This window comes from Monodon monoceros, unplaced genomic scaffold (genome assembly GCF_005190385.1).
Source record: "Monodon monoceros isolate NGI ecotype Baffin Bay Population unplaced genomic scaffold, NGI_Narwhal_1 Super_Scaffold_21, whole genome shotgun sequence".
Classification (NCBI taxonomy): Eukaryota; Metazoa; Chordata; class Mammalia; order Artiodactyla; family Monodontidae; genus Monodon; species Monodon monoceros.
This window is the reverse complement of record NW_021703778.1, coordinates 166,346,887-166,372,324: the sequence shown is the minus strand read 5'-3', so window position 1 is coordinate 166,372,324 and position 25,438 is coordinate 166,346,887. Positions and strand designations below refer to the sequence as shown.

Below are 25,438 nucleotides of genomic sequence, written 5' to 3'. Positions count from 1 at the left end.
ATCAGTAAGGATTAAGGCCCTAAACGAAACCAGACACAGTCATTCGGGAGGAGAGAAAATGTACTTAGTATGTACCGAAACACCTATCTTAAATACGTTAGTCTTAACTTCATTTCAAGACCAAATGTAAGAAATGTGTGGGTTAATATTTGGAGCTCTTTAACAGAGCAGATATCCGTATTAGAAGCAACCAAATGTTCTAACAAGTCTTCCACATTAACATGGAAGCCCTGCCAGAAGCACAGGGTACTTGGCGCCGCTACTGAATAAAAGGATCCCCACACAAAGGTAAACATGAGCACGCGCACAGGAGTCCACTGAAAATAATTAAGGTGCTCTGTGCAACAGACTCTACCAGTGGTTCTCAACCTTGATGCACAAAAGAATCCCTTTCACGAGACTTTACTAAAAATACCAATAACCAGGCCCTGTACCAAGAGATTCTAATTATCCTGTAGAACCAGAGCTGAGAACCACTGTTTGATTTGATATGCTATTAAGTCTAATTTCACATTAAAAATCAATTTGCCGGGGCTTCCCTGGTGGCGCAGTGGTTGAGAGTCCGCCTGCCGATGCAGGGGACACGGGTTCGTGCCCCGGTCCGGGAGGATCACACATGCCGCGGAGCGGCTGGGCCCGTGAGCCATGGCCGCTGAGCCTGCGCATCCGGAGGCTGTGCTCCGCAATGGCAGAGGCCACAACAGTGAGAGGCCCGCGTACCGCAAAAAAAAAAAAATCAATTTGCCTTTGATTATTTCTTAAATAACATTTGCTGAGTTTTTTTCTTTCTCTAAAGATAAAATAGGTGCTCACTTTAGAAAATATGAAAATATTTTGATATATATTTCTCCATATATAGCTATTTTATAAAATTACCTCTATACCATAAATAATTTTGTTTCTTGCTTTTTTTGGTAATTAATTATGAAATTTCCCCAAAGAGTAGTACATGTTCTTTGAAAACATGATATTTAATAGCTTCTGAGGTTAAAATGGCAAGTGTTTGTAAATAGTTCTGATTTTAATACTGGAAAGAAGTGATAATCATTTTATATATTTGGTGAACCATTTTGACTTTTAATACTACAAAGCTCTGAGAATATAAGAACTGCAGAATAGCAATGGACAGAGCTATGGCAATGCCTGTCAGAAGTGAAGGTAAATCATGCATACAGGCCTGCACTAAAAGGCATAGACAAGAGGCAGAAGTAGGTGGCATCAGGAAGTTGCAAGGTGGTAAGCAATTATGCCTAAAAAGTTTTCAAAAGGATAACATAGGCATTTAAGGGTGGCATAAAGAAAACAAAATTTAAAACAAGGTCCTTATCATCAAAAACTTAAAAATCCAGGGCTTCCCTGGCGGCGCAGTGGTTGAGAGTCCACTTGCCGATGCAGGGGACACAGGTTCGTGCCCCGGTCCAGGAGGACCCCACATGCCGCGGAGCGGCTGGGCCCGTGAGCCATGGCCGCTGAGCCTGCGCGTCCGGGGCCTGTGCTCCGCAACGGGAGAGGCCACAACAGTGAGAGGCCCACATACCGCAAAAAAACAAAACAAAACAAAACAAAACCCTTAAAATCCAGTTAGGGAGATAAAATAAACACATAAACTAAAACAAGTAGTGGCCTGAAAGGATATTAGCAAGTGAAATTGTAAAATAAATGGAAATAGATAGAATGAGTGCTACAGAGGTTTAAAGGAGTTCAGAAAAGACAGGTATTAGGGAAGAAACAAGCAAACAGCAGTCACTAAACGGTCCCTTAGAGAGGAAAGAAAAAGTCAACATTGTTTTGTTTATGGCATTCTTCCAGGATCACAGACAAGCCACAACCTTGAAAATGTTACTGAAATACTAAATGCAAAAGAGAAATCAACTGAATATTTATCATTGTCCTAATTACAAAGAGAAGGAGTAATATAGGCTAATGGAAACAGAACTAAATTAGGAGATGGGAGACACAGAGTACTGAACTAGGGTTGGTAACAACTGGTTTTAAACTTAGAAATGTAAAGTAATTTGCTACCTTTAGCAGTTAGGAAATACTTATTTCTACCCATTCTCTTTCATAACTCTGTAAGTGAAAAAGATCGTAGAAGTAAAGCTACATACATTGAATAACAAATAAAACACTTAGGATTACTCATAATGAAGAAGAATATTGTCATTCTAAAATAGAACACAATTTAAATAAGCTCAGGTTATACAGAAGAAAAAAGACATGGCGACACAGCAGCCCCACCTATGAGGCACGGCTCAGGCACACTTTCCTTCCGCGACACAGAAATGACCATGCAGGGGAAGAAGCTGCCGCGTGGTCAGAGGGAACTGCGTTTTCTGAACCTCATGAAGGTGAGAAGTCATAAGGGGACTTGCTTTCTCCTCACAATGGACACTATTTAAAGATCCTAAAAAGAAACTAATCTTACCCATAGATTTTAATATTTTAATATTGTCATATCAAAGACAAATGCAGATAATATTCCATGCAAATTCCATGCAAATGACCCAATTTAGTAGTAAGAACTTTTGTTCCTCTGATATGGCAGCAAACTAAATATTTCAAAAGGAATGTTATTCACTACTTCATGAAAAGGCATGAAGAAAAGTGAAATAGCAGGAGAAACAAACCAATAACCCGCCCCCCCTAAAGTTACCAGCGTTACTTCTACCTACAGGCATGCGGAATAGCCGGCATCCAATTAGCCCTCCTACTGTAAACAAATACAAAAATTGGACAAAATATAGGAAATTACTATTCTCATACATTAGACAAAATAGGCAGTATAGGACTGTGACTTCTAAAGACAGGAAACAAGCAAAGTGAGCCCCATGACAGGACACTTACGATGCTGTGTGGCCAGAAGGGGAGACCAAACCCAGTGTACCAAAAACCCTGACACCAGCACCAAACAATGAGATGAGAAATGTTTTAATCTTCAGAATATTAGAAAAAATCTAAAGACCAATATCCCTCATGAACAAAAAATAAAAATCCTTAACAAAATATTAGCAAATCAATTCCAGCATTATGTAAAAAGCATAATACATCATAACTAAATGGAGTGTATGTTAAGAATACAAAGTTAGTTCACTGCTCAGATATCAATCAATATAACTGCCACATTAACAGAATAAAGGAAGAACATCCTATGATCCACCTCAGTAGATGCAGAAAAAGTATTCAGAAAGTAAACAGGCAAACTACAAACTGGGAGAAAAGATTTACAACATATATATCTAAGAAAGAACTTGTATCCAGAACAACTCTCTTACTACCAAATTATAAAAAGCAAAACAACCTAGTTATTAAAAAAAAAAGGGGGGGGGGGGTTGGCCACAAAAGACTGAAGAGGCACTCCACAAAGGAAAATATATGAATGGCCAATAAGCATGATGAAAAAGTGCTCAAAATCAGTCATTAAGTAAATATAAACTAAAACTATGAGACACTACTGTACTTCTGATATCATGGCTAAAACAAACACACCCGACAGCTCCAAGTGTTGAGGGGAACACGGAGCACCCAGAACTCTCATACGTTATGTAAAATGGTAAAAATCACTTTGGAAATCTGTCTGGTACTTCTTATAAATTTATAAGGTATTGATCCAAGAAAAACAAAAATACTTGTACAAGAATGTTTATAGAAGCTCTATTCATAACAGCCAAAAACTGGAAACAATCCACATGTCTATCAACAGGAGATGGAAAACAAACTCTAGTATGGCTATGATATAATATTACTGAGCAGTAGAACTGACCAAGCAATTGAAGTGCCAACAATATAAATGAGCCTTCAAAACACTATGTTGAATGTAAGTAATCAGAGACAAAACAGTAATGTACTGTATAAATACCATTTATATGACATTCTAGAACAGGAGTAACTAATCCACAGCAGAACAAAAACAAAAACAAAAAAAACATAAAAAACCTCAGACAAACGGTTTCCTCCAAGGGTGTGGGAAATTAGGGGTTTGACCAGAAAAAGACAAAAGTAGTATTTTGGGGATGATGGAAATGCTCTGTATTTTAATAGGGGTTGGGGTATACAGGTATATGCATTTGTCAAAAGTATTCAAATTGTGTTTATTTATTTCCTTGGATAAATTATGCCTGAATAAAAAGTTGGTGAAAACAATCAGTAAAACAATTCAGGCCCAAAAGAGTTATTAACTCATAAGAGATCAAATATATTCTTTTTTAAAATAAAACAAATCAAACCAAAAGACCTTGGGGTGATTCTAATTCGAAAATCTGTAGCCTTTAGGAAAATAAAGCAGGGTGAGGGGACTTATGTGGTAATTTGCCCAAATAACAGACCCTGTTACCTCTTCTATTTAACAAAAACATGTTCTTCACATGTACTAAAGAACTTTGAAAGAGGGGACTTACAAATGTTGGCAAGCAAAAAGATGCATACTACCTTGCATCCTAACAAAAAAATAGTAGTTAAAATGCCTACAAAATAATAGTAGTTAAATTAACTACTAAAAATAGTAGTTAAAAAACATTAAAATGTTTAAATAGTAGTTAAAATATTTAGTGCACCAATATATAAATTGACCTGGCTATTCAGAGTATGCCTACGTTGGACAGGATACTGTCTACCTTCACTCGTTACAAACTAATTTCAATGTCAGTATAGCAAAAAGAAGTTTCAAAGTGACCACAAATAAATAATTTCATTTACTAAAATGAAAGGGGAGGAAAGATAATTGGAAATAAAAAGAAAAAATTGACCAAATGTAAGTTCAGAAGCAAATGCAAGATAAAGTACAATAAAATTTCATTAAAGTAGTACAGTCTTGCAGGATATAAATATAAAAAGCATCTCATCTGTTGTAAATATAGCTGAAATAAAAAGAATGAGCTGAATATTTTTATTCCACATCTGCAAAACTCCAGGCTTTCATTCATTTTTTCCCACAGATACTAGTGCCACTCTAACTCAAAAGAGAGGGGAGAGAATCTTTGAACTCAAATTATTTAAAACTATAAAGCTACTTTCGTGTCTCATTTAATATTTATGAAACATTACTAAAAATGTAGTAACTTATGGTTTAATTAATTCTAGTTATCAAAAAGAATGTTTTACAAAATAAATACTACAACTAAATCAACAGCAAAGAAAACAATCAGCTGAAATATTTCCTTACCACTTTTACAACACAGGGTGCATCGCTGCCCACCGATTTTGAAGAATTCATATCAGCTGTTTGAAAAAGTGACATATGTAATATCAGAACAAGAAGTAGCATTATTATAAATAGCCTGTTACTAACCCTTTATTAGTATTTAGATCTGTGTATCTATAACCTCTTAATAGAATAAATTTCAGTTCCCAAATGTGTGTCTCAGGATATCATTACTGTATATTTCATCAATTTTAAAACTTTTTTTCACGATTTAACATATCTGAAATTGGAAGGCATCTTACAATTGCTATCTTCAACATGATCATCAATTAAGTATGAAAAACTGAGTTAAAGACTTCTTTAATTCAAAAGTACTCATGGCCTTTGATATGCTAATGTATGCTGTGAATTCCCAAAAGGATGATGACTGATACAATTTCTTAAATTTAACAAACTAGGGAATCCTTTTAAGAAGGAGCATTAGGAAGCTAAGAAAAGAGGGAGCTAAAGCTCTAAAAAACATTCGTTTGGGAGAAAAAAATTCATCAAGATCAACAGTTCAGGATACTGGCACGAGAACTTTGAACTGCCATCCAGAATAATTTTAATGTGGTATCATTTTACTTCATGCAAATAAAGAAGCACAGTTGCCCTGAAATGCTGAGTTAGGAATATAAGGTTGCCCATATTCATTAAACACATATTTTTTACCAGATACCTACTACATGCCAGTTTCTAGGAAATGGATTTAGCAGTAAACAGGAAAAAACAATCTCTACTCTTATGAAACTAACATTTCAGTGGTAGGACACAGACAACAATTAAAATATAAAGTATGTTTGATGGGAGTAAGTGCTAGAGAGGAAACATTAAGCAGGAAGGGAAGGTGGAGAGTGTTGCAAGTTAGTAAGAGAAACCTCCCTGACAGGGTGTCATGGAAGCACTGGTCTGAAGACTGTGAGGGAATAAGCCACGTAAATATCTGCGAGCACATTCCAGGCCGACCAGCACAAAGGGCCCTGATGTAGCTGGAGAAGAGTAAGTGAGGTGGAAAGTAACAGGGGTCAGAGATCAGAAAAGCAGCAGAGAACAAATACAATGAAATGGATAGGTGACCTAAAGCTGTTGCTATGAATGAGATGGCGAGTCACTGGAAGGTTTTAAGAGAGGAATGGTAAGCTCAGACTTTGATTTTCTAAAGAATTCTCCAGGCGGCTTTGTGGAGAATGGAGGGTGGAGGGCAAGGGCAGAAGCAGGGAGATCAGTTAGGCTACTACAACACTCTGGGTGAGAAATGGTGGTGGCTTGAACCAGAGTGGTAGCAGACAAGGCGGTGATAAGTGGTCAGATTGTGGATGTATTTTTAAAGAACAGCCAACAAGATTTGCTCATGAATTAGTTATAGAGGATAAGAGGGGAAAAAAGAGATAAGGATGACTCCAAGTTTTTGGCCTGAGCAACTGGAAAGAAAAAGTTGCTACTTACTAAGACAGAGAAAATTGCAGGAGGAGCTGGTGCTTTGGGGTGCCTTAAGTTTGAGATGCTTATTAAACATCCAAGTTCAGGTGTTAAATAGGCAGCTGACATACAAGTCTTGAGTTGAGAAAAGTGGTCCAAGTTGGAGAAAGAAATTTGAGAGTCATCAAGATAGAAATGCTATTCATTTAAAGCCATGAAAATGGAAGAACCCCTAGGGAATGAGTGCAGACAGAGAAAAGAAGAAATCCTAGGACTGAGCCCTAAGGCATTCTCACATTAGAAGCTGAAGAGATGAAGAGGGACAGGCAAAGGAAACCAAGAAACCACCAATCAGCTGGGAAGCAGCAGTATTGTGAAAAGGCTGAAGCTAAAATACTTCAGACTACAGAGGGAACACCAAGTCATAAAAATGGCTAAATGGGCAAATGAATAAGTCTGAGCTCCTTAAGGAACAGCCCCCCAAGGAACACATCACTTAGATACTGAATTAATAATAAAGCAAGGTTAAATTTTTTAAAATCAGCATTTAGTGCACAAAATATTAAAATAAGTATAGCATCCCAATAATACTGCACAATTCGAATGAGAAAAGGGGGAAAAGGGAAGTTCAATAGTTCATTCAAACAACACATACTGCAAAGTATGCCAGGCACTAGGAAAACAATAAGAAGAACTGTCTCACTGCCAAGGAGGACATGTTTATTCTGGAAGAAAGAAAAGTAATTTCAGGGCAGCATGGAAAGTACTATGAAAGGGTTAACAGAAGGGTATTATACACAGATAGCACCTGCCCTAAGCTCAGCTTTGGAAAAATGAAGCAAAAGAAGAATCACACACAAAGATCAAGAGGCAAAGGGTAGCATGATAGTCAAAGAACAGATTTTTGAGGAAATAAAAGGGATGAAGAGAAAAGTTACATAGGGACCAAACTACGTGAAGGGTCTGGTATGCCATTCTCAAAGTTTGATACTTTATCCTAAGGGCACTGGGGAGCCATTAAAGAAGTTTAAATAGACTAGATCACTCAAGCCACAGCGTGAATAATAGGATGCAAGGGGGCAAGGCTGAGCAGAGAAAATTCACAGCCATAGTGAAAATCCAGACAAGACATGAAAATGACCTGCACTAAGGCAGTTATCAGCAGAGATAGAGAGAAATCAATGGATCTGAGAAGTCAGACAGTTAAAGCAACAGGACCAGATGAAGTACTGGGAACACGAGTGAAGCAATACTTGAGAATGCCTTCCCAGTCTGGCTTGAGGGGTGTCATTCATTCAGATACTCCTCTCCTGATCATAAGAGAATCACGAGATGAAAGAGGATGATATAAATTTTAGACATGCCTGTGGGTCATCCAAATAGAGATTCCTTATAGGCCACTCACTGGCTATGGGCTTGGACTCAGGGGATCACGTCCTTAGCCACAGATAAAAGATCTGGAAATCAGCAGTAAAGAGACAGTAACAGAAGCCAAGAGACTCGATGAGATCACTCAGAGAGACTAGACAGAAGGAAAAGTGAGCCAAGGAAGGAAAGCTGGAGAACACAGAAGTACTTACCAAGATGACTTAGCATAGCCAGAGAGGTAGGAGAAAAACAGAGGTGAAAGTATGTTATCATGAAAGGCAATGGAAGCAACTTTTATGTGAAAGAAAGATGAACAGTATCAAATGCTGCAGAAAGTATCTAAACAAAATTCAGAAGCAACGTTTTAGCAGAAAATTATCATTAGAAATTGCTGATGATCTTGAATATGGCTGTTTTGGTGTCAGTGGGCACAGAGAGATAAAGTGGAGGCAGCAGTATTAAAGCAAATCCCTTCTCCAGGTTGATCGATCCAGTTTTTAAAAAGAAAAGTTTTGCCACAGAAATTTGTCAAACCATTAGATTTAAAAAATATTATTAGGTGGCACTTTCTGATGATAAATACAAACACAAATAAAACAGCTAGCACACATGCAAAGCAAGTTGCAAATTTGCCAAAGGTTACAAAAGCAAACTAACTAATAATGCAAAATGAAGAATTTGCTTGCTTTAAGACAAGTTCCCATCCCTAATATAGGATGTCCTAAGTCCACACATTCTGTGGTAGGGAGAGCTTATATTATCTGCCATCTCTAAATCACAAGGTCAAAAATATATACCTGGCTAATGTAGCCCTAACCTTTCATGATTTATGTGGGCTTTCGGCTTAAGTCAGATAGCCTTGTTCACTGGAATGGGTTTGGTTCCAAACAAAACTAAAGAATCTACAACTATTTCCCCAAAGACAGGTGCCACTAACCTAGAGAGATTATAAAATACAGTAAAGTGCTGGTTTTTAAACTATGTTTCACGAACATACCTCTAGAGACTGCAGCTAACCAACTACAGCCCACTGGTCCCGGTTGAGTCAGACACCTCTTGAGTAAGAGCTGCTGCTCTTTCATCTATGTCAGTGGTTCTCAAACTTTCCCAGGCATTTGAATCCCCTGGAGGGCTTGTTCAATCACATTTCCTACAGGTGGGGATTTGTAGGTCTGGGGTGGGACCCGAAAATGCACAGCTCTAATAAGTTTTCACATGACGCTAATCTAGTATTAATATTAGTATTCTGAGTTAAGATGTTGCTTGAAAATAAAAAAGCGTTCACTGCTAAAAATAAAATTTTATAAACCGCATGGCAGAAATCAAATAATTAAATCAAGATTAGAGGTGGAGTAAGAATATATAACGGAAAAGTTAGAAAGAAATATCAAAAGCAATTATGAAATGCACTGTATCACTACTAATATTCCTGGTGAAGCAGACAGCTTTAGAAGTAATCACGTAAAATATTTTTTAAATCAACCAATTAGTTAACTTACAGAATCCCAGGGTTCCACAATGGGTCCCCCCAGATTTCAGGGTAAGTACGCTAATTAAATAGCACATTTCAGGCCTAATATGCAACTTCTAGGTCATTCTCCTAAATTCCACTGTGATGACTATTAGGGTTGCATAAAAAGAAAAGGTAAATCCATACCTATTAAAGATCTGAAAATCTCCAAATTAAACCAAAACAAAGGGAATACATCCTAATTGGGTGGAGGTGGGGAAAGAAAGGTATGGCTTTCTTTGGGTCTCAAAGGAGATTAATATTATATAGAATATCTTAAAAATCTAAAGCCATATGCTCACTAATGACAATATTACTGATATTTTATCCTGTTTCTACTGTGATTAAATCAACTGTCTTCTCCACTCCCAGGTCACAGATGCATTTTTGCCTAATTATACAATATTTTGTTGACTGTAGATTATTAGAAACATCCTGTAAAAGTTTGCAACTAAGAAACTATCAATATTTTGATAACAAAGCATATACATCTTCGGACTGACAATTAGAAGTAGTCATACACTTACCAAGATATATACAACCAAAGCCACCTTGGCCAATGGATGATCCTAGTTTCCATTCCTTTTTGTTCATGTCAGTGATTATCTCCCCGGCTGCAAAATGTTCTGCAAGACGTCTCTTTGCAGGGCCCTGTCTTCCAGCTTGAGCTGCTTTTACACGAGGCATTTTCACTATAATACAAAACAAAGCAACATTCAATATTATAATCCTAGAAGTGCTAAAAACCTTTTCACTAAGGAAAGCTTTTGTGCAACAAAGATGCTATTCAAATTCCTACTTACTCCAAAACTTAAATAAAGGACATCTGTTAATTCTAATTTATACGTGCTCAATCCTTTTGATTATCTCTTAACTTAGGAGCAGAAGCAATAAATAAAATGATCCATGCAATTACTTTCAAGAAAATATTTAAAGTTCCAGTGGTATAATATCATCTATGACTAAAAGTGCTATTTAGCAACAACAAAAGAATTGCTCTATGAAGCTGAGGGGGAAAGGTACATCCAATTAGAATGCATACTCTATACAAATGCAATGAGGAGTTTACAAAGGTCAATGTTGATGGGATAAGAACACAGTAGACACTGAAAACACAAGACAGTTAACATGAGAGGAAAGGGAAAGAGTATTTATGGCAAGATAGTAGATGCTTTACACATAGGCTTCCATCCATCCTCACAACTCCATGAAGATTACATTATCATCTCCATTTTACAGATGACAAAATTAAGGCTCAGCCAAGTTAAGCAACCTGTCCAAGGTCATATACCTACTAAGTGGCCGAACAATAGAAATCTGCACTGAGGATTCCCTGGCTCCAAAGCCTCACCAACATGACCCACAATTACAAAAGTCACCATAATGAAGGAGTGACCAGGAGAAATTACGGCTGTTTAGTCATTTGGGTTCACAGAAAAGGCAAAGCTGGTGATATCCAGTATTTGTATGTTTCCCCTCTCACCAACTATCCTTTTGGAGATGAATTCCTATTTACTTTACTTACTAACAGACAAGCTTAGCATAGCATTCATGGAGAGCAGTGTTTTACCGCGAAAAGAGCACAGGTCTATAAGGAAAAGACCTAGATTTGAGTGTAGGTATGAGGCCAGTTTTGGGTGATCTTGATCAAGTCACTTCTCTCTGGGCTTTAAGTGCCCTTAGACATAACTTACTTCACTGAGTGAAGGAAGGGTGGGTCAGGAATGGTGACCAGCAAGGCTAGCAAGCTGTAGAGTAAGGGCCAAGTTCTTGGGCAAGGGTATGAACTCAGTGGCCCAGAAAAAAAGCTAGTAACACACTTAAGACTGAAGAAAAGAAAGCATGAACCAGACTGTGTGTATGTGTGGTGTGTGTGATTTCAAACTCTCAGATTAATCTATTTTAATCTATTAATTGAAAAAGATTTAAAACAAATAGTTTTTAGGATCCTATAGTTCCCTAAAACTGTATTAGAGATACAGTAAAGAGGGTGATAGGAGTTGTAAGGTAGTCTGCAACATTTGAAATGGCTATTCAGCTGAAAGATGTCTGTTAAGATCTGACAACTTACATAAGTAGTTTGGTTTTGAGCCTAGATATTCTAAATACATACATACTACATTAGATTGGAAATTTTTTTTAACAAATATCCACCCATATCACTCCACATACACAGACTCCATTTATGCAAATGCTCTTTATTAATTTATTGGGGATTTTTAAATTTAACTTTTTCCTACAGAACACTGATGCATCTTCATTGTCTAAATCTTCTCTAAGTTAACAAAAGAATCTTCAAAATGAGTGTGTCCGTTATTTCTTCATATCAACTAATTCTCTTAATATGTCTGTAATCATTATAAAACTTTCCTGAATGGAATTTCAGTTGTAACCATGACAGCCCAGATTCAAAACACCAAAAAAGGTGACTTTTAGAGCTACAGTAGATTGAGTAAAAGAAATAACTAAGCCACACAGTACTTCCAAATACTAAAATGAATGCCTTCTAAATTTTATCCAGCTTTATCAAATCATCAGAGTAATGTCCTATTTGATGAGTTCCTTATTGTAAGAAGGAATTGTCTTCCTTATTAAGACAGTTTAAATGCTTTAATTCAAAAAGACTTTCCTGAACTTGCAAAAAAAAAAAAAGTGAAACCCCAAATGAAAGATCACACCACATACTAATCAACCCAGAATGACCAACACTAAGACGCAGCCTAGTCTAGTAAAATTACTGAACTTCATAGTAAAAGAAAATATTCTTTGTGCATGCAGGCCAAAAAACGATAGTTTATAAGGAAAGCAAAATCATCTTGTCATCACTTTGACAGCGACATTTTATGCCAGAAAAAAAAAAGGAAGTAACATACTTAAGACTCAAGGAAAGAAAACCTGAAGCAAAGAATCTATACTCAGTTAAATTTCAAATCTAAAGACTTCAAAGTGTTATCAACACGGAAATGGGAAAAGGGAATAAGAATCTACTAGAGAACAAGCCTCAGATATCTAAAATCACTAAAGAAAAGCCACTATAAGAGCTGACAGTGAGCAGTAAATACTTATTTGTAGAACTGAGTTTCAACAAGGGTTATAAAGGAGAGGGTAGAATAGATAATGGGTATATGTTCTGACAATGTGGACATAGTACAATCGCAAAAAATGGGAAAACATGCAAAAAAAAATCAACTTTCCAGTAATCACATTGTGGTGATACTTAGTTTTGTTAACTACAGCTATCGTGGTCACAGATGTGGAATAACGCAAATGAATAATTATGTGATGTTTTAATTCTATCATCACTGTGTCCTTAAAAATCAGGATTCAAATATGGAAGAAAAAGGACGCAGCTGAAAGAAGAGGTAGGATTATATTTGGAAGTATTTTTTAAATTCAGAAGGTACTTTATCTTTTACAGAAAGTATATACACACACACACACCCCTTTGTATTTCCTAGCCCCATTCACACAAAAAAGCTTAGAAACAATAAACAACCCAGTAGCAATGAGCATCCCTAGTACACAAACGGTATTCCTGAAATACCATTTCCTGTTAAAAGAAACCAGGTTCCTTGAAGAAATGACTGATTCCAGGTCTGGAGCTGGAAATGTACAAGATAAACCTGGAACACCTCGTCATTTCTAGATGTCAAGGAAGCTATCAAAAACTACTAGAGTTATGTCAAATATGTCTAAGGAGTCAACTTGAAAGATGTTCCCACTACCAAAGATGAGCCAATTTGAGTCAATAAATATAACGATAATGGACTGAAACACACAAAATGGGTAAAACCAAGAGTTCATAATAGTAAGAAAACTTAAGTGGTCATCTCTAGAGGATAACAGGAAACCACTCAATTTTGAAAACCAGTAAATAAAGGGAAAGAATCCAGCATCTATCCTTTCTTTCTTACATGAATTGTACCACTGGGTAACCAAATAGAAGATGAAGAGAAATTTCTCCTTATAGAAAAATTTCAGCTAATAAGTGAATAAGAATGGTTTTAGCTTAACACTAATTCCACCTCCTAATGCATTAATGGATCCAGACATTGAGCAATGATAGCTACTAACATCAAAATATGAGATATCCAGACATTATATGCCTCCTGATAAAAAAAACATGCCACTACCCATAAAGTAATCCTGCGAAATAAGAAATAAAAAATAAACGGACCCTGAATATGATTTAGCCTATCAAGTCACTGGATATGAAGGGAACAGAAGAATATGATAAACTAACACAGGAATGCAATCGGCAAAATCCTAACTGCGGGAAGCTCTACAGTGCGTATAACACCATTTCTTCAACAAATAAAGGGGGGAAAAGAAGAGATGAGGGAGAAGAAAACTAGATTTAAAAAGACTTCAAACAGGGCTTCCCTGGTGGCACAGTGGTTGAGAGTCCGCCTGCCGATGCAGGGGACACGGGTTCGTGTCCTGGTCCGGGAGGATCCCACGTGCCGCGGAACGGCTGGGCCCGTGAGCCATGGCCGCTGAGCCTGCACGTCCGGAGCCTGTGCTACGCAACGGGAGAGGCCACGACAGTGAGAGGCCTGCGTACCGCAAAAAAAAAAAAGACTTAAAAACAACATATCTAACAAAATCTGGCAAATCTAAACCACAGTGTTTAGGGATGCATATCCGAGTGCTAAAACTATAAAGAAAACGATTACCATAAAAGCTAGAACTTACTTTGGGGGAGCATAAGAAAGTTGTGATTAGGATGGGGCACATGGTGGGCTCAGTAATATCTCTTGACATAGGTGGTGGTTATAAAAGTACCTTCTAATTCATTCGGTCTGTATTTGTTTAATAAGATTTTCTGTATTGTGAAATATTTTATGGTTTTTAAACATTAAAAAATTACTGCTCCTATAATTAACAATCCCCAAAGGATCAAAACTGGAAATCTTTTCATACTTCACGAGCTTGTCCAATCACACACATCCAAAAAAAAAAAGAAAGAAAGAAAAGTCTCCAAAGTAAAATCTGTACTTCATTTCCAGTGAACTATTAATAGCCTTTTGCTTTTTTATTTATAGGCACTTCTCATATATTTTATATATATTAAAGAAATTAGCTCTTTACATTGCAAATACTTCTTCCAATTTATTTATCTTTTAATACTGTTTATTTTTAGCTTTTGGGTTTTATGTCATCCTTAAAAGACCTCTCCCAGTCAAATTTCTTTTTTCAAACATCTCCATGTTTTCCTTTAGTTATTTTACGGTTTCATAAAATTTCTTGGTAAATTTTTTATCTGTCTACACTTATATTGGTATAAGATATGAGGTCGGAATCCAGCTTTTTTTTCCTTTTAGTCAGCCTTCCATACACATTAGGGAGATCCACAAGTGTTTGAGGAACTTAAATATATCACACCAACCCAAGTAAACTAAGTACAGAAAAAGTTCATACAAACTTGTACAATGTAGGTCCTAGATTACGTTTCTTTGGAATGGAATGAACTGGAATGTTGGTTTACTAATTACTACTTGAAACTAACTTTATGCTTGGGTTAAAACTTCCCTCACACTTCTATCTACTCCACGTGAACGTGAAGAAGTCATTGAAATATACTCTGCTGCTCTGGTAGAAAGGGGCCGCTACAACACAAAATTTTCTTTAAAATGCCCCTAAATGAAACTCCCTTCCTCCTTTGCACAAGTGGCTTCTTGTGGAAAAAAGATGCGGAGGCCTCCCTTCTGCCAGCCCTACAATCTTAGGCTGGCCACAGACAACCGACAGCTCAGAGGCTGGCTTCTGCTGGATGCAAGGGGGTGGCAATGGCAGTGGATTAATAAATAAGCATTTGGTCAATAACTCATCTTTTAAAATGTACAGAGACACAAAAGACTTAAACAAATGCAGCTGGAACACTACATAGTTATGCAGGGCAATTTAACATGATAACCACCCTTTAAAAAAACATACTACCTAATTAAGGTTATGATTCTTAGAGTGTGCTGCTGGATTCTATTTACGAATATTTTATTTAGGAACAAAATTGATATTCATAAGTAAGACTGGTCTGTAGTTTTCTTTTTTCTAACATATTTATTTGTTTTGATATCAATATTATGCTCACGTCATAAAAACACTTTTGAAGTTTTTCTTCTCTTACCACAATATAAAGAGTTTACACAGCATTGGAATTACCTATCCCCTAGAAGCTGTGAAGATCTCAAGCCCGAGAGGCTGACGCACTGAGCGCTGGTAAGGGGGTGGAGCAAGTGGAGTTCGCACACATGGGCCAGTGCTTCAGCCATTCTGAAATCTGTTCTGCAGCAGCTGCTACCTGACCCAACAATCCCTCTTCTATGTATATACCTGAGAGAAATGAAAACATGTCCACCAAAAGGATAACAGCACCTTTACTCAAAATAGCGAAACACTGGAAACCCGCATGTCCATCAACAGGAAAATGGACATAATAAAATAGGTGAACCTCCCAATGCTAAGTTCAAAAAAAGAAGCCAGACACAAGACGAGACACTCATGATTCCATTGCACTAATCTGTGATGAAAGAAGTCAAGTAGCAGAAACCACTGGGAGGAGGAAATGACTATGAGTTGGAAGAAGAAGGTTTCTGGGGATCTGGTCATGTTCCATACCCCAGTCTCGGTGATATCTGAACTGTATGTTCACGTCATTAAAATTAATCAAGTTATACACTTATGATTTATTTCATTCTATTTTTTCAGTTATGTAAAATTAACACGGTAAATTACACAAACATTAAGTGTTGTAACAGGGTCCAATCAGGAGAAAAAGAAAATGCACAAGTAACTTAAACAAGAACGCTTAATATAAAAAACTATTAATTTCTAAAAGGTGGTTGACTACTAAAAGGAGAACTCTAAGGAATAGAAAAGGGAGGGAGCAGATACTATCTACAAGGTTAAGGGAGAGAACACAGAAATGAACTCTTCACTGGAAAGGCTGTAGCTACAGCCCACCGGGTGGCAGAGTTCTCTAGGGTGCCAGCTGGTCCATAAGAATCTACCCGCTGGGGTCCTGGTGGAAGCAAGATACTGCCTACCAGCGTACTAAAGAAAAGTCACAGAGAGTAAGCATGCTGGCATCCATACCTTAAGAGAGGAAAAAAAAAAAAAGCACACTACAACAGCAAGAGAAGCCCCTTCCCCACTCTGCCTGGCAGTGTCTGTCCCTCACCCTCTACTGACTAACCTAACCTTGTGCTGGAGAAGAAAACACATTTACAGGGTCTAGTTCAAGTATCACCAACAGAGCAAAAACAAGTGTATTTGGAGTTGAGAAGCAATAAATTGATAACCTGCACAAATGTATACACAGGTTGACAAACGTTTGCACATGCATACACACTTGAGAACCAACCACCCTGATCAAGATACAGAACATTTCATCATGCCATCAAGTGTCCTAGGGCCCTTTTCTGCCAACACCCATTCCTGTTCTTCCCAACAAAGGCCAGTGGTTGTGCCCCTCGGGGTGGGCCACTTCCTCTGGAGAACGCTACTCTGCTGCCAGTTCCGTCTGAGATGGGTCTCAGACCTGAGAGGGCCACCTTCAACATCCTCCCACAACCCCACCTGACCTTCACTGCGCTTGGCAGCACCTCTTATTTTCTGGTTCAGAGTAAAAGAAGTCTCCGAGTTTCAGAGAATATGAAATCGATGTGTCTCAAATCTCCTTGTTCCTTTTCAGAGGATTTCTGAAAAGAAGAAAGGAGAATTATTTAAAACCAGAAGTCCTTGCTCAAAAACTGTAGTAAATAACATGACCATAAACATTTACCTCAGTAAAGAACTTAAAATACTCATTGGAATTAAACAGTTGCTTTAGTACATTATAGGTTTCTCCTAATAATGAAACCAATACCTACATTAAGGTTTCTATTAAAGAATAAAATGGAGGGCACAAACCTCTACCAAATTAAATCTTTCTGCATAATTTCTGCCCACCTGGAGCAAAGCAGGTTATGACGGCCAATCCAACAGAGAGATTTCAAAGAAAAGAAAGTTTACCGTCACTGACCATTACATAAACTGACCACTTCTTTTCTCACTGATATTAAATGAAATTCAGATGCAAGTGAAAAGCACATGAAAATGCAAATCAACACTGCCCTTTACTGAAATCACTTGCTGGTATATCCCATATTAGCATATTCACCAAAATTTAATTGTAAACAGAGTAATTATGGTACTGAAGTTATTAAATACACAAAGCAAGCTTGGAACTATACATATTCAAATAGAATTTCAGTGGCAGATCAACTTTTATATCTGAAACAATACCCTAATTAATAGTCAGCTCTGGTAATAAAATGGTCCTCTGTTTTTCAGATAACATTCCAGAAAAAGTTCTGCTGTGAATATTAAAAGTTTTGTGAAAAGAGTCTTAAAATTCCAATAGCTATATTTATCACAATATGGTACTGTATTTAGACAACTGGCATTTTCCAAGTCCTGGATTCAAGTTTGGAATATTTTTTTTAATCTTCTGCTGAGGAGAGAAAAAAGCTTGAATGAATCAAATAATTCCACTTACACTTAATGAGCTCTATGAATTCATCATACCCAAACTGGGAAATTACAATGCTGTATAAATCCTGTCACATACTGGATGACTAGTCACAAATTTTCCCTAAAACAGGTATGCACGTAAGTTCCTTTGAGGGGGTCATATATTTTTATGAAATTTTCTTTAAAGTCATAAGCTTCTCTGATGTTTTAAAACTGTATAGAGACACAGTGATTCAAGGATAATTTTCACCATGCCATTAACATGGTACCAGCATATTCTCAGCTCCACTCTTTGTAGTAGAAAGCACTTTCTCACCCTCCCCTATCTACACTTGGTGAAATCTTTTCCATATGCAAAGGTCTAGCTCTTTTTTTTTTTTTAACATCTTTATTGGAGTATAATTGCTTTACAAGGGTGTGTTAGTTTCTGCTTTATAACGAAGTGAATCAGTTATACATATACATATGTCCTCCTATCTCTTCCCTCTTGCATCTCTCTCCCTCCCACCCTCCCTATCCCACCCCTCTAGGTGGTCACAAAGCACTGAGCTGATCTCCCTGTGCTATGTGGCTGCTTCCCCCCAAAAAATGGTCATGAAGAACCTAGGGGCAAGATGGGAATAAAGATGCAGACCTACTAGAGAACGGACTTGAGGATACGGGGAGAGGGAAGGGTAAGCTGGGACAAAGTGAGAGAGTGGCACGGACATATATACACTACCAAACGTAAGATCTAGCTCTTCTGCAGTCAGATATGACCTCTGAAGCTTCAGCACTGTTCTTACCTCTTATTGCATTTGATAAATGTTCCCTTAAGTTTATGAACTCACTAGGTAAGAGAGCTGTCTTACAATACACTGCACTTGGTAGGATTTCAATAAATGCGTAAAATTATACAGCAGAAAGGTTAAGTTTCTTTTCCTCAAGTACCTGACATCTAACTTTATCCTTAATATATAATGCCATTCCTTTTAAAAGCCCAGCAGTTGAAATCCATGTTGAACCCTATTTATTCTCCTCAAAACTGTAATTCCCCCTCGTAACTCTCAACAGATGACCTCATCTGCTGCTTTAGAGAAAAAAGCCACAAACTTCAAGTGGAAATTCCTTTTATCTTTCCAAGACTCAAACCTACAAACCACCTGCACCCACTTCAGGCCTAACTTTACATCCATCCTATCCTCCTTCTGTGATCACAATTTAGGGAAGCCCTCCTCCTCCATCAAACATCAGCTCCTTCTTCACCTGCATCGCATCCCATCCCCTCCGACGTCCTGACATAAACTATTAATTAACCCCTCCGTCAAATGTTCAACATCTCCCTCAACTAGATCCTTCCCATCAGCTTTTAAATATGCTCATGGCTTGCCCATTGGGGAAAAAAAAAATGTTTTTTAACCCCCCTGCACTATCATCCTAACTCTCTTCTCCCTTTCAGCACCAAACCTGTACTTATGAACATGTCCTTTCTCCTCACCCTCCCCACAACTCACTCCATCCGGACTCTCCCTTCACAAGCCCACTCAAACTACTCTTGCTCAGGGCACTAAACCCGATGACCCGAGGAATCATCTCATTCGCTCCGCTCATTACCCAGCAGTGCTCAACACTGTTGTTAATTCTTTCTTTCTTGAAACGGTCTTTCCTTTTGCTTTCACAACACAACACTCTACTGGTTTTCACTCTCCTGTTTCCGGCCACTCACAGTCTAGGTATTTTGGGAAACACAACAGTGAGTAACACCTCATTCTTTCAAGGATTTTGTTCCACTTTTTGATGTATAGTTTTCCAGGATTGTATCATGCTAAAAAAGCAGACCATCGTACATGGTCTTACACCAAATACATCAAAATACAAATTCTATAAGAATAAATTACATAAAATAAAAACATGCCATTAAATAAAATTAAGACCTCTGGAAATAAAATTAATAGCTTTAAAATTAAGATGGAGGCATATACAAAAAATATAATTGATTGATATGAATATTCCTTTAAGCTAACAGATCTGAAAACAGTTGATAGTGTCGAAAAGATACCTGCACACCCATGTTCAGAGCAGCACTATTCACAACCACCAAAATGTGGAAGCAACCTAGGTGTCCGCCCACAGGCAAATGGATAAACAAAATGTGGTACAGATGTACAACACAGTATTATGCAACCTTAAAAAAGGAAGGAAATTCTGACTCATAACATGGAGGTACAAATACAAGTGGTATTATTTCAAAGACTGTTCTTATACATGCTAATTACATAAATCTACTTGTTTTCACAGCAGTAAATAAAGGTTAACTGTGAATTATGTGAACTTATGAAGAAGAGTAATGATTTGTTCATATATTCACTCAACAAACATTTATTGATAATCTGCCACAGGCCAAGCACTTGTTCTAGGCACTTGCTATACTTCAAGGAACAAAACAAAGGTCCTACCATTTGACACTTATATTCTAGAAGAGACAGATAATAAAAGCTAACATAATGGGTAAGTTTTAGAGAATAGGCAATATTTTAGAGAATGCAGATGCTATGTTTCAAAAAAGAATAAAGTAGAGCAGGTTGAGGGGAGGGGATAGAGGACGGGGAGTGTAAGGTGATGGGGGGCAGCGTGCAGTATTAACGGAGAGGTCATGGTCAGCCCCACTGAGGAGGTGAGATCTGAGCAAAGATGGGAAGGAGGCCACGTGAGTATCTGGGGCAGATATCCTAGGCAGAGGGATGAGTGGTGCAAAGACCCTAAGTTAGGAGCCTGTCCCGCAACCAGAGAAGAGTAAGGATGCCAGTGTGACTGGTGTGGACTGAGCAAGGGGAAAGAAGGAGGAGAAGTCAGAGAGGGAACACGGGAGCAACAGATCAAATGGAGCCCCGGGAGCCACCATAAGGACTCTGACTTTAGCAAAAGGGTAAACATAATATTTGGAACGGGTTTATACTTGCATTTTAATTCACAGTCCTTCAAATAAATCAAAATGAATCAAAATGAATCAAAATGAAAATCATACTCTGAACACTCAAGAAGAATTCTCCCACTGACCAATTTCTCACCAAAATTTTTACTTTTTTTTATATTTCTGGCTAACGTGTATTATTCCATCCTCAAAATCCATTTCATCTGTAGGCTAAACTTGATATCATGATTACCAAAATCTTAAGTGCCATTGTCACTAAAGTCACCTCAAGGTAGGAATGGTTTTATAATGGATCAACTTCCATTTCTCAAAAGTACGGGATAGGACTAGGCCCTATTCTCCCTTTAACTTAAACTAAGTTATTTGGTAGTGCTACTAGAGTAGATGGTTGCAACTTTTTGACAAGAAATATAAAACTTTTACCATTCTATGCCTCCTTTTAAATTTAAAATAAAAATAACACTCAAGGGCTTCCCTGGTGGCGCAGTAGTTGAGAGTCTGCCTGCTGATGCTGGGGACACGGGTTCGTGCCCTGGGCCGGGAAGATCCCACATGCCGCGGAGCGGCTGGGCCCGTGAGCCATGGCCGCTGGGCCTGCGTGTCTGGAGCCTGTGCTCCACAACGGGAGAGGCCACAACAGTGAGAGGCCCGCGTACCGCAAAAAATAATAATAAATAATAATAATACTCAAACCCACAGAATTCTATATTATTACAAGTCATAGTATCTGCTTCATTAACTCATTTACTCAACAAATATTTATTGAGCACATACTCTGTGCCAGGAACTATCTAGAAGATGGGAATAAAGCAGTGAACAAATCAGACAAAAATCTCTGCCCTCGTTGAGCTAATATTTTGTTTAGGAGAGACAGATAATTTTTTTCAAAATTAAAACATGAGCTACGTCCAATGGTAATAAGTGCTAAAGGAAAAAAATAAAGCAGGGACATGGCGGGGGGTGGGGGGGGGGGCAGAGATGAAACCGAAAAGATGATCTGGTAAAGCGTCACAAGAAAGTGACATTTAAGCAAAGACCTGTAAATAAAGTGAGTGATGTCAGCCATGCAGTGATCTAGAGGAAGAGCACCCCACACTGAGGGAGCAGCGAGTGCAAAGGCCTAAGGCCAGGACATGCCCAGCCTGTCCTAGCAGCAGCAAGATGGCTGGTGCATCTGGCAGAGAATGAGCTCAGGGAGAACACTTGCTGGTGTCAGAGACATAAAAGGGCAAGGTGTGGCCATCACGTCCAACATGGAGGCCCCTGTAAGGACACTGACTTTGAATCTAAGTCAGATGGGAAATCACGGGAAGGTCTGAGCAGAGAAGTGGCATGCTCTGACTTAGGTTTTCAAAGGATCACTCTGGTTGATGCGTCAAACAGACTGGAAGGGGGCAAGGCAGAAACACCTACCAGTTATTACAATGGTGTTGCTACTGGAATAACCACTGACTGCATTCATCCTTACTGAATAGTAAGGATGTCAATTTTTTACAAACTGACCTGATTTTAAGCCGCTAAAGAGGAGTACAGAAGAACGTAAGAGGTTTTTTAAACGTTTTTTAACTTTACACAAGCTACCCACCCCCAGAAAAACAAGTCTACAGTACCAAGTAGAAACAATCAATATTAGTGACAGATGGTCTAGGAAACATGCTAATCATCTCATATTCTAGATTTTCTAAGTTCTATCTTTATGGCAATTTAGTTCACCAGGAAATTAAACATTTGAACTCATTTATTCCAAAGGCATTTATAAAACACCTCCAGAATATGTGCTGGAAACTGTGCTAGGGACTGGAAATATAAAACCAAACAAAATGCAACCTTTGGCTTCAAGAAGCTGCACTTAGCTTCATGCAAAAACACCATCACACAGTTATGATTTAATATTATACCATCAGCTTCAAACAAGGGTCAATAAAAAGCCCTCCAGGTAAAGAATGTTTCTGAATCCTTTGATAAAACTATTTATTAAAGACAGTGAGCAGTTGTACACATCAACTCCATTAGTTCCAGGGTGGGAAAAAAGTGCCTCTTCCAGTGATGCAAGTTTTTAAGATATTAAGAGCTATGAAACTCCTGTTTCCCCTTTTTCAGTGGGTGCCTGGAAGTTCAGAGCAAAAGTATAAACTCGATTACATAACTGTCCATTGTCAGAGGTAGTAATTCTCAATCCTGGCTATACATCATGGTTACCAGTGGAACTCTGAAACAGTAAAGGCCCTACTCCACAAGAGCCCCAGCATCTTCTATTTTAATCCTGCACAGGGGGTTGTGATGCACAGACTGGACCACTGGTCTAGATAGTCATCCCTCAGTATCCTCAGGGGACTGGTTCCTAGATCCCCTTGGATACCAAAATCCACTCAAGTCCCTTATATAAAATGGCATAGTATTTGCATATATTCTACTCACATCCTTCCATATACTTTAAGTACTATCTAGATTACTTATAATACCTAACACAATGTAAATAATTGTCCATGTGGCAAATACAAGTTTTGCTTTGGGGAATTTTCTGGAAATTTTTTCTCAAGTATTTTTTTTTTTTGCGGTACGCGGGCCTCTCACTGTTGTGGCCTCTCCTGTTGCGGAGCACAGGCTCCAGACGCGCAGGGTGGCCATGGCTCACGGGCCCAGCTGCTCCGCGGCATGTGGGATCTTCCCGGACCGGGGCACGAACCCATGACCCGTGCATCGGCAGGCGGACTCTCAACCACTGCGCCACCAGGGAAGCCCTCAAGTATTTCTGATCTGCAGTTAGCTGAATTCACAGTTGATTGAACCTGTGGATGCAGAACCCACAGATATAGAGGCCAACTGTATTCTGGTACATCTTCCTTTCTTCATTAAGTCATTCATTTTCAATGTAAGGGCTCTATTACATACAACTCTATTGTATTAGAGGATTTTAGAAGTTGGGTAAAAAATATAAAATAGTGAATGAACTATTCAGAAGGAGCCTCCCCAAAAAACACCCTTTTCCCATCCCACCATATCCCAGGCCAAAAACATTTATCCATATTTCAAACTTATTTGAAATTAAGAAGTAATTACAGGGCTTCCCTGGTGGCAGCGTGGTTAAGAATCCACCTGCCAATGCAGGGGACATGGGTTCAAGCCCTGGTCCGGGAAGATGCCACTTGCCGCGGAGCAACTAAGTCCGTGCACCACAACCACTGAGCCTGCGCTCTAGAGCCCGCGAGCCACAACTACTGAGCCCACGTGCCACAACTACTGAAGCCCGCGTGCCTAGAGCTCGTGCTCTGCAACAAGAGAAGCCACTGCAATGAGAAGCCCACACACCGCAACGAACAGTGGCCCCCGCTCGTCACAACTAGAGAAAAGCCTGCATGCAGCAACGAAGACCCAACGCAGCCAAAATTAAATAAATTAATTTTTAAAAAAGAATTACATATTTTGGTGTAAATGGCTTCCTGCCAATCTACAGTAAGTCAAAGAATAAAATCAAATAGGAGATAATCAGTCAATAAAGAACTTCATCACCTCTTTTGCTAAATTACATTGTGAACAATTTGAAAGCAATACATCTAAAGACAGTCCTCTTACAAATGAGCCAGTTAATCAGAAGTTGATTAATGCATTGGTTTAGTGCTAAGAAATCATATGAAAAATAAAATACAGAATTTTGAGTTTTTATAGCCACTTCGCAACAATACACAGGGTCTTCTTCATATATTTACTTTTGTCCCCACAAATCCTACAGTTGAGACAGAACTATAAGGATGACCACAGGAATAAAAGTAGAGTTACTACCAATACCATTTAACACAAACAACTGAGACACAGGAAGGTTAACTCACTTCTGTTAGGGACACCCAATCAGTCCCCTGGTTTCACTCAGAGAACCAGCCATATCAATAAAAGTATGAAAAACATTCACAGCCATATGGTACCCTTAGTAACACTAACAAAATAAGAGTCAAATGTAACACAATGAGAATTTAGAAGTGAACCTCCAGAGATAATGATCCCATCAATTCATAGATTTATTTCTGAAAAACATTAAGCTAAACTCAAACTGTGATACAATCTTTAGAAGCAATTGTCACACTAGTCATGTTTTCACACTTAAGCTGGAAAGAACTAGGTGAAGACTCGAACTTCTAACTTGGAAAAATAAAGTAGATATCTTCAAGGAAAAAAATTTCTTCCTAGTCAGATTTTTTAAACTTGTATTAAAAAAATGATTAACATTAGATTATAAAAAGTTTTGGTATAGTGAATAAAATGTTTAAAATACAGTATCAAATGTACTTCTTCAACTTTTATTTCCTTTAAATGATTTCCAAAAGTTCTAAAAGAGGAAGACTAACTGCAGAATTAATTTTTAACTGAGAACACGTAGTATGGTACAATTTCAAACACAATCCCAAGATACCTCACTACCACCACTTGCCCCCAAAAAGGAACGATGTCATGAAGTTTTTGCTACGCACTTCTTCTGACTTTTGATGCAGTGATTAAAAGATCCATCCATGGAGTCCTAACAGGTCTCCACGAACCAACCATGAAG

General features: G+C 38.2%; 1 protein-coding gene across 6 annotated transcripts in view; it reads right to left on the bottom strand.

Annotated features, from left to right (window-relative positions):
* The window catches only part of VRK1 (VRK serine/threonine kinase 1), an 83,871-nt gene that overhangs the window by 40,972 nt on the left and 17,461 nt on the right, over nt 1-25,438 (bottom strand). For 5 of the 6 annotated variants that reach the window (XM_029238880.1, XM_029238885.1, XM_029238883.1 and 2 more), the window contains exons 2-3: nt 10,001-10,165; nt 5,159-5,214 (exon numbers count right to left, since the gene is read on the bottom strand). In XM_029238880.1, the coding sequence (XP_029094713.1) occupies nt 5,159-5,214; nt 10,001-10,160 (216 nt within the window). In that variant the 5' untranslated portion in view covers nt 10,161-10,165. Of the gene's footprint in view, nt 1-5,158; nt 5,215-10,000; nt 10,166-17,056; nt 17,155-25,438 lie in introns of those variants that run through there. The other variant, XM_029238881.1, reaches the window with a different exon arrangement.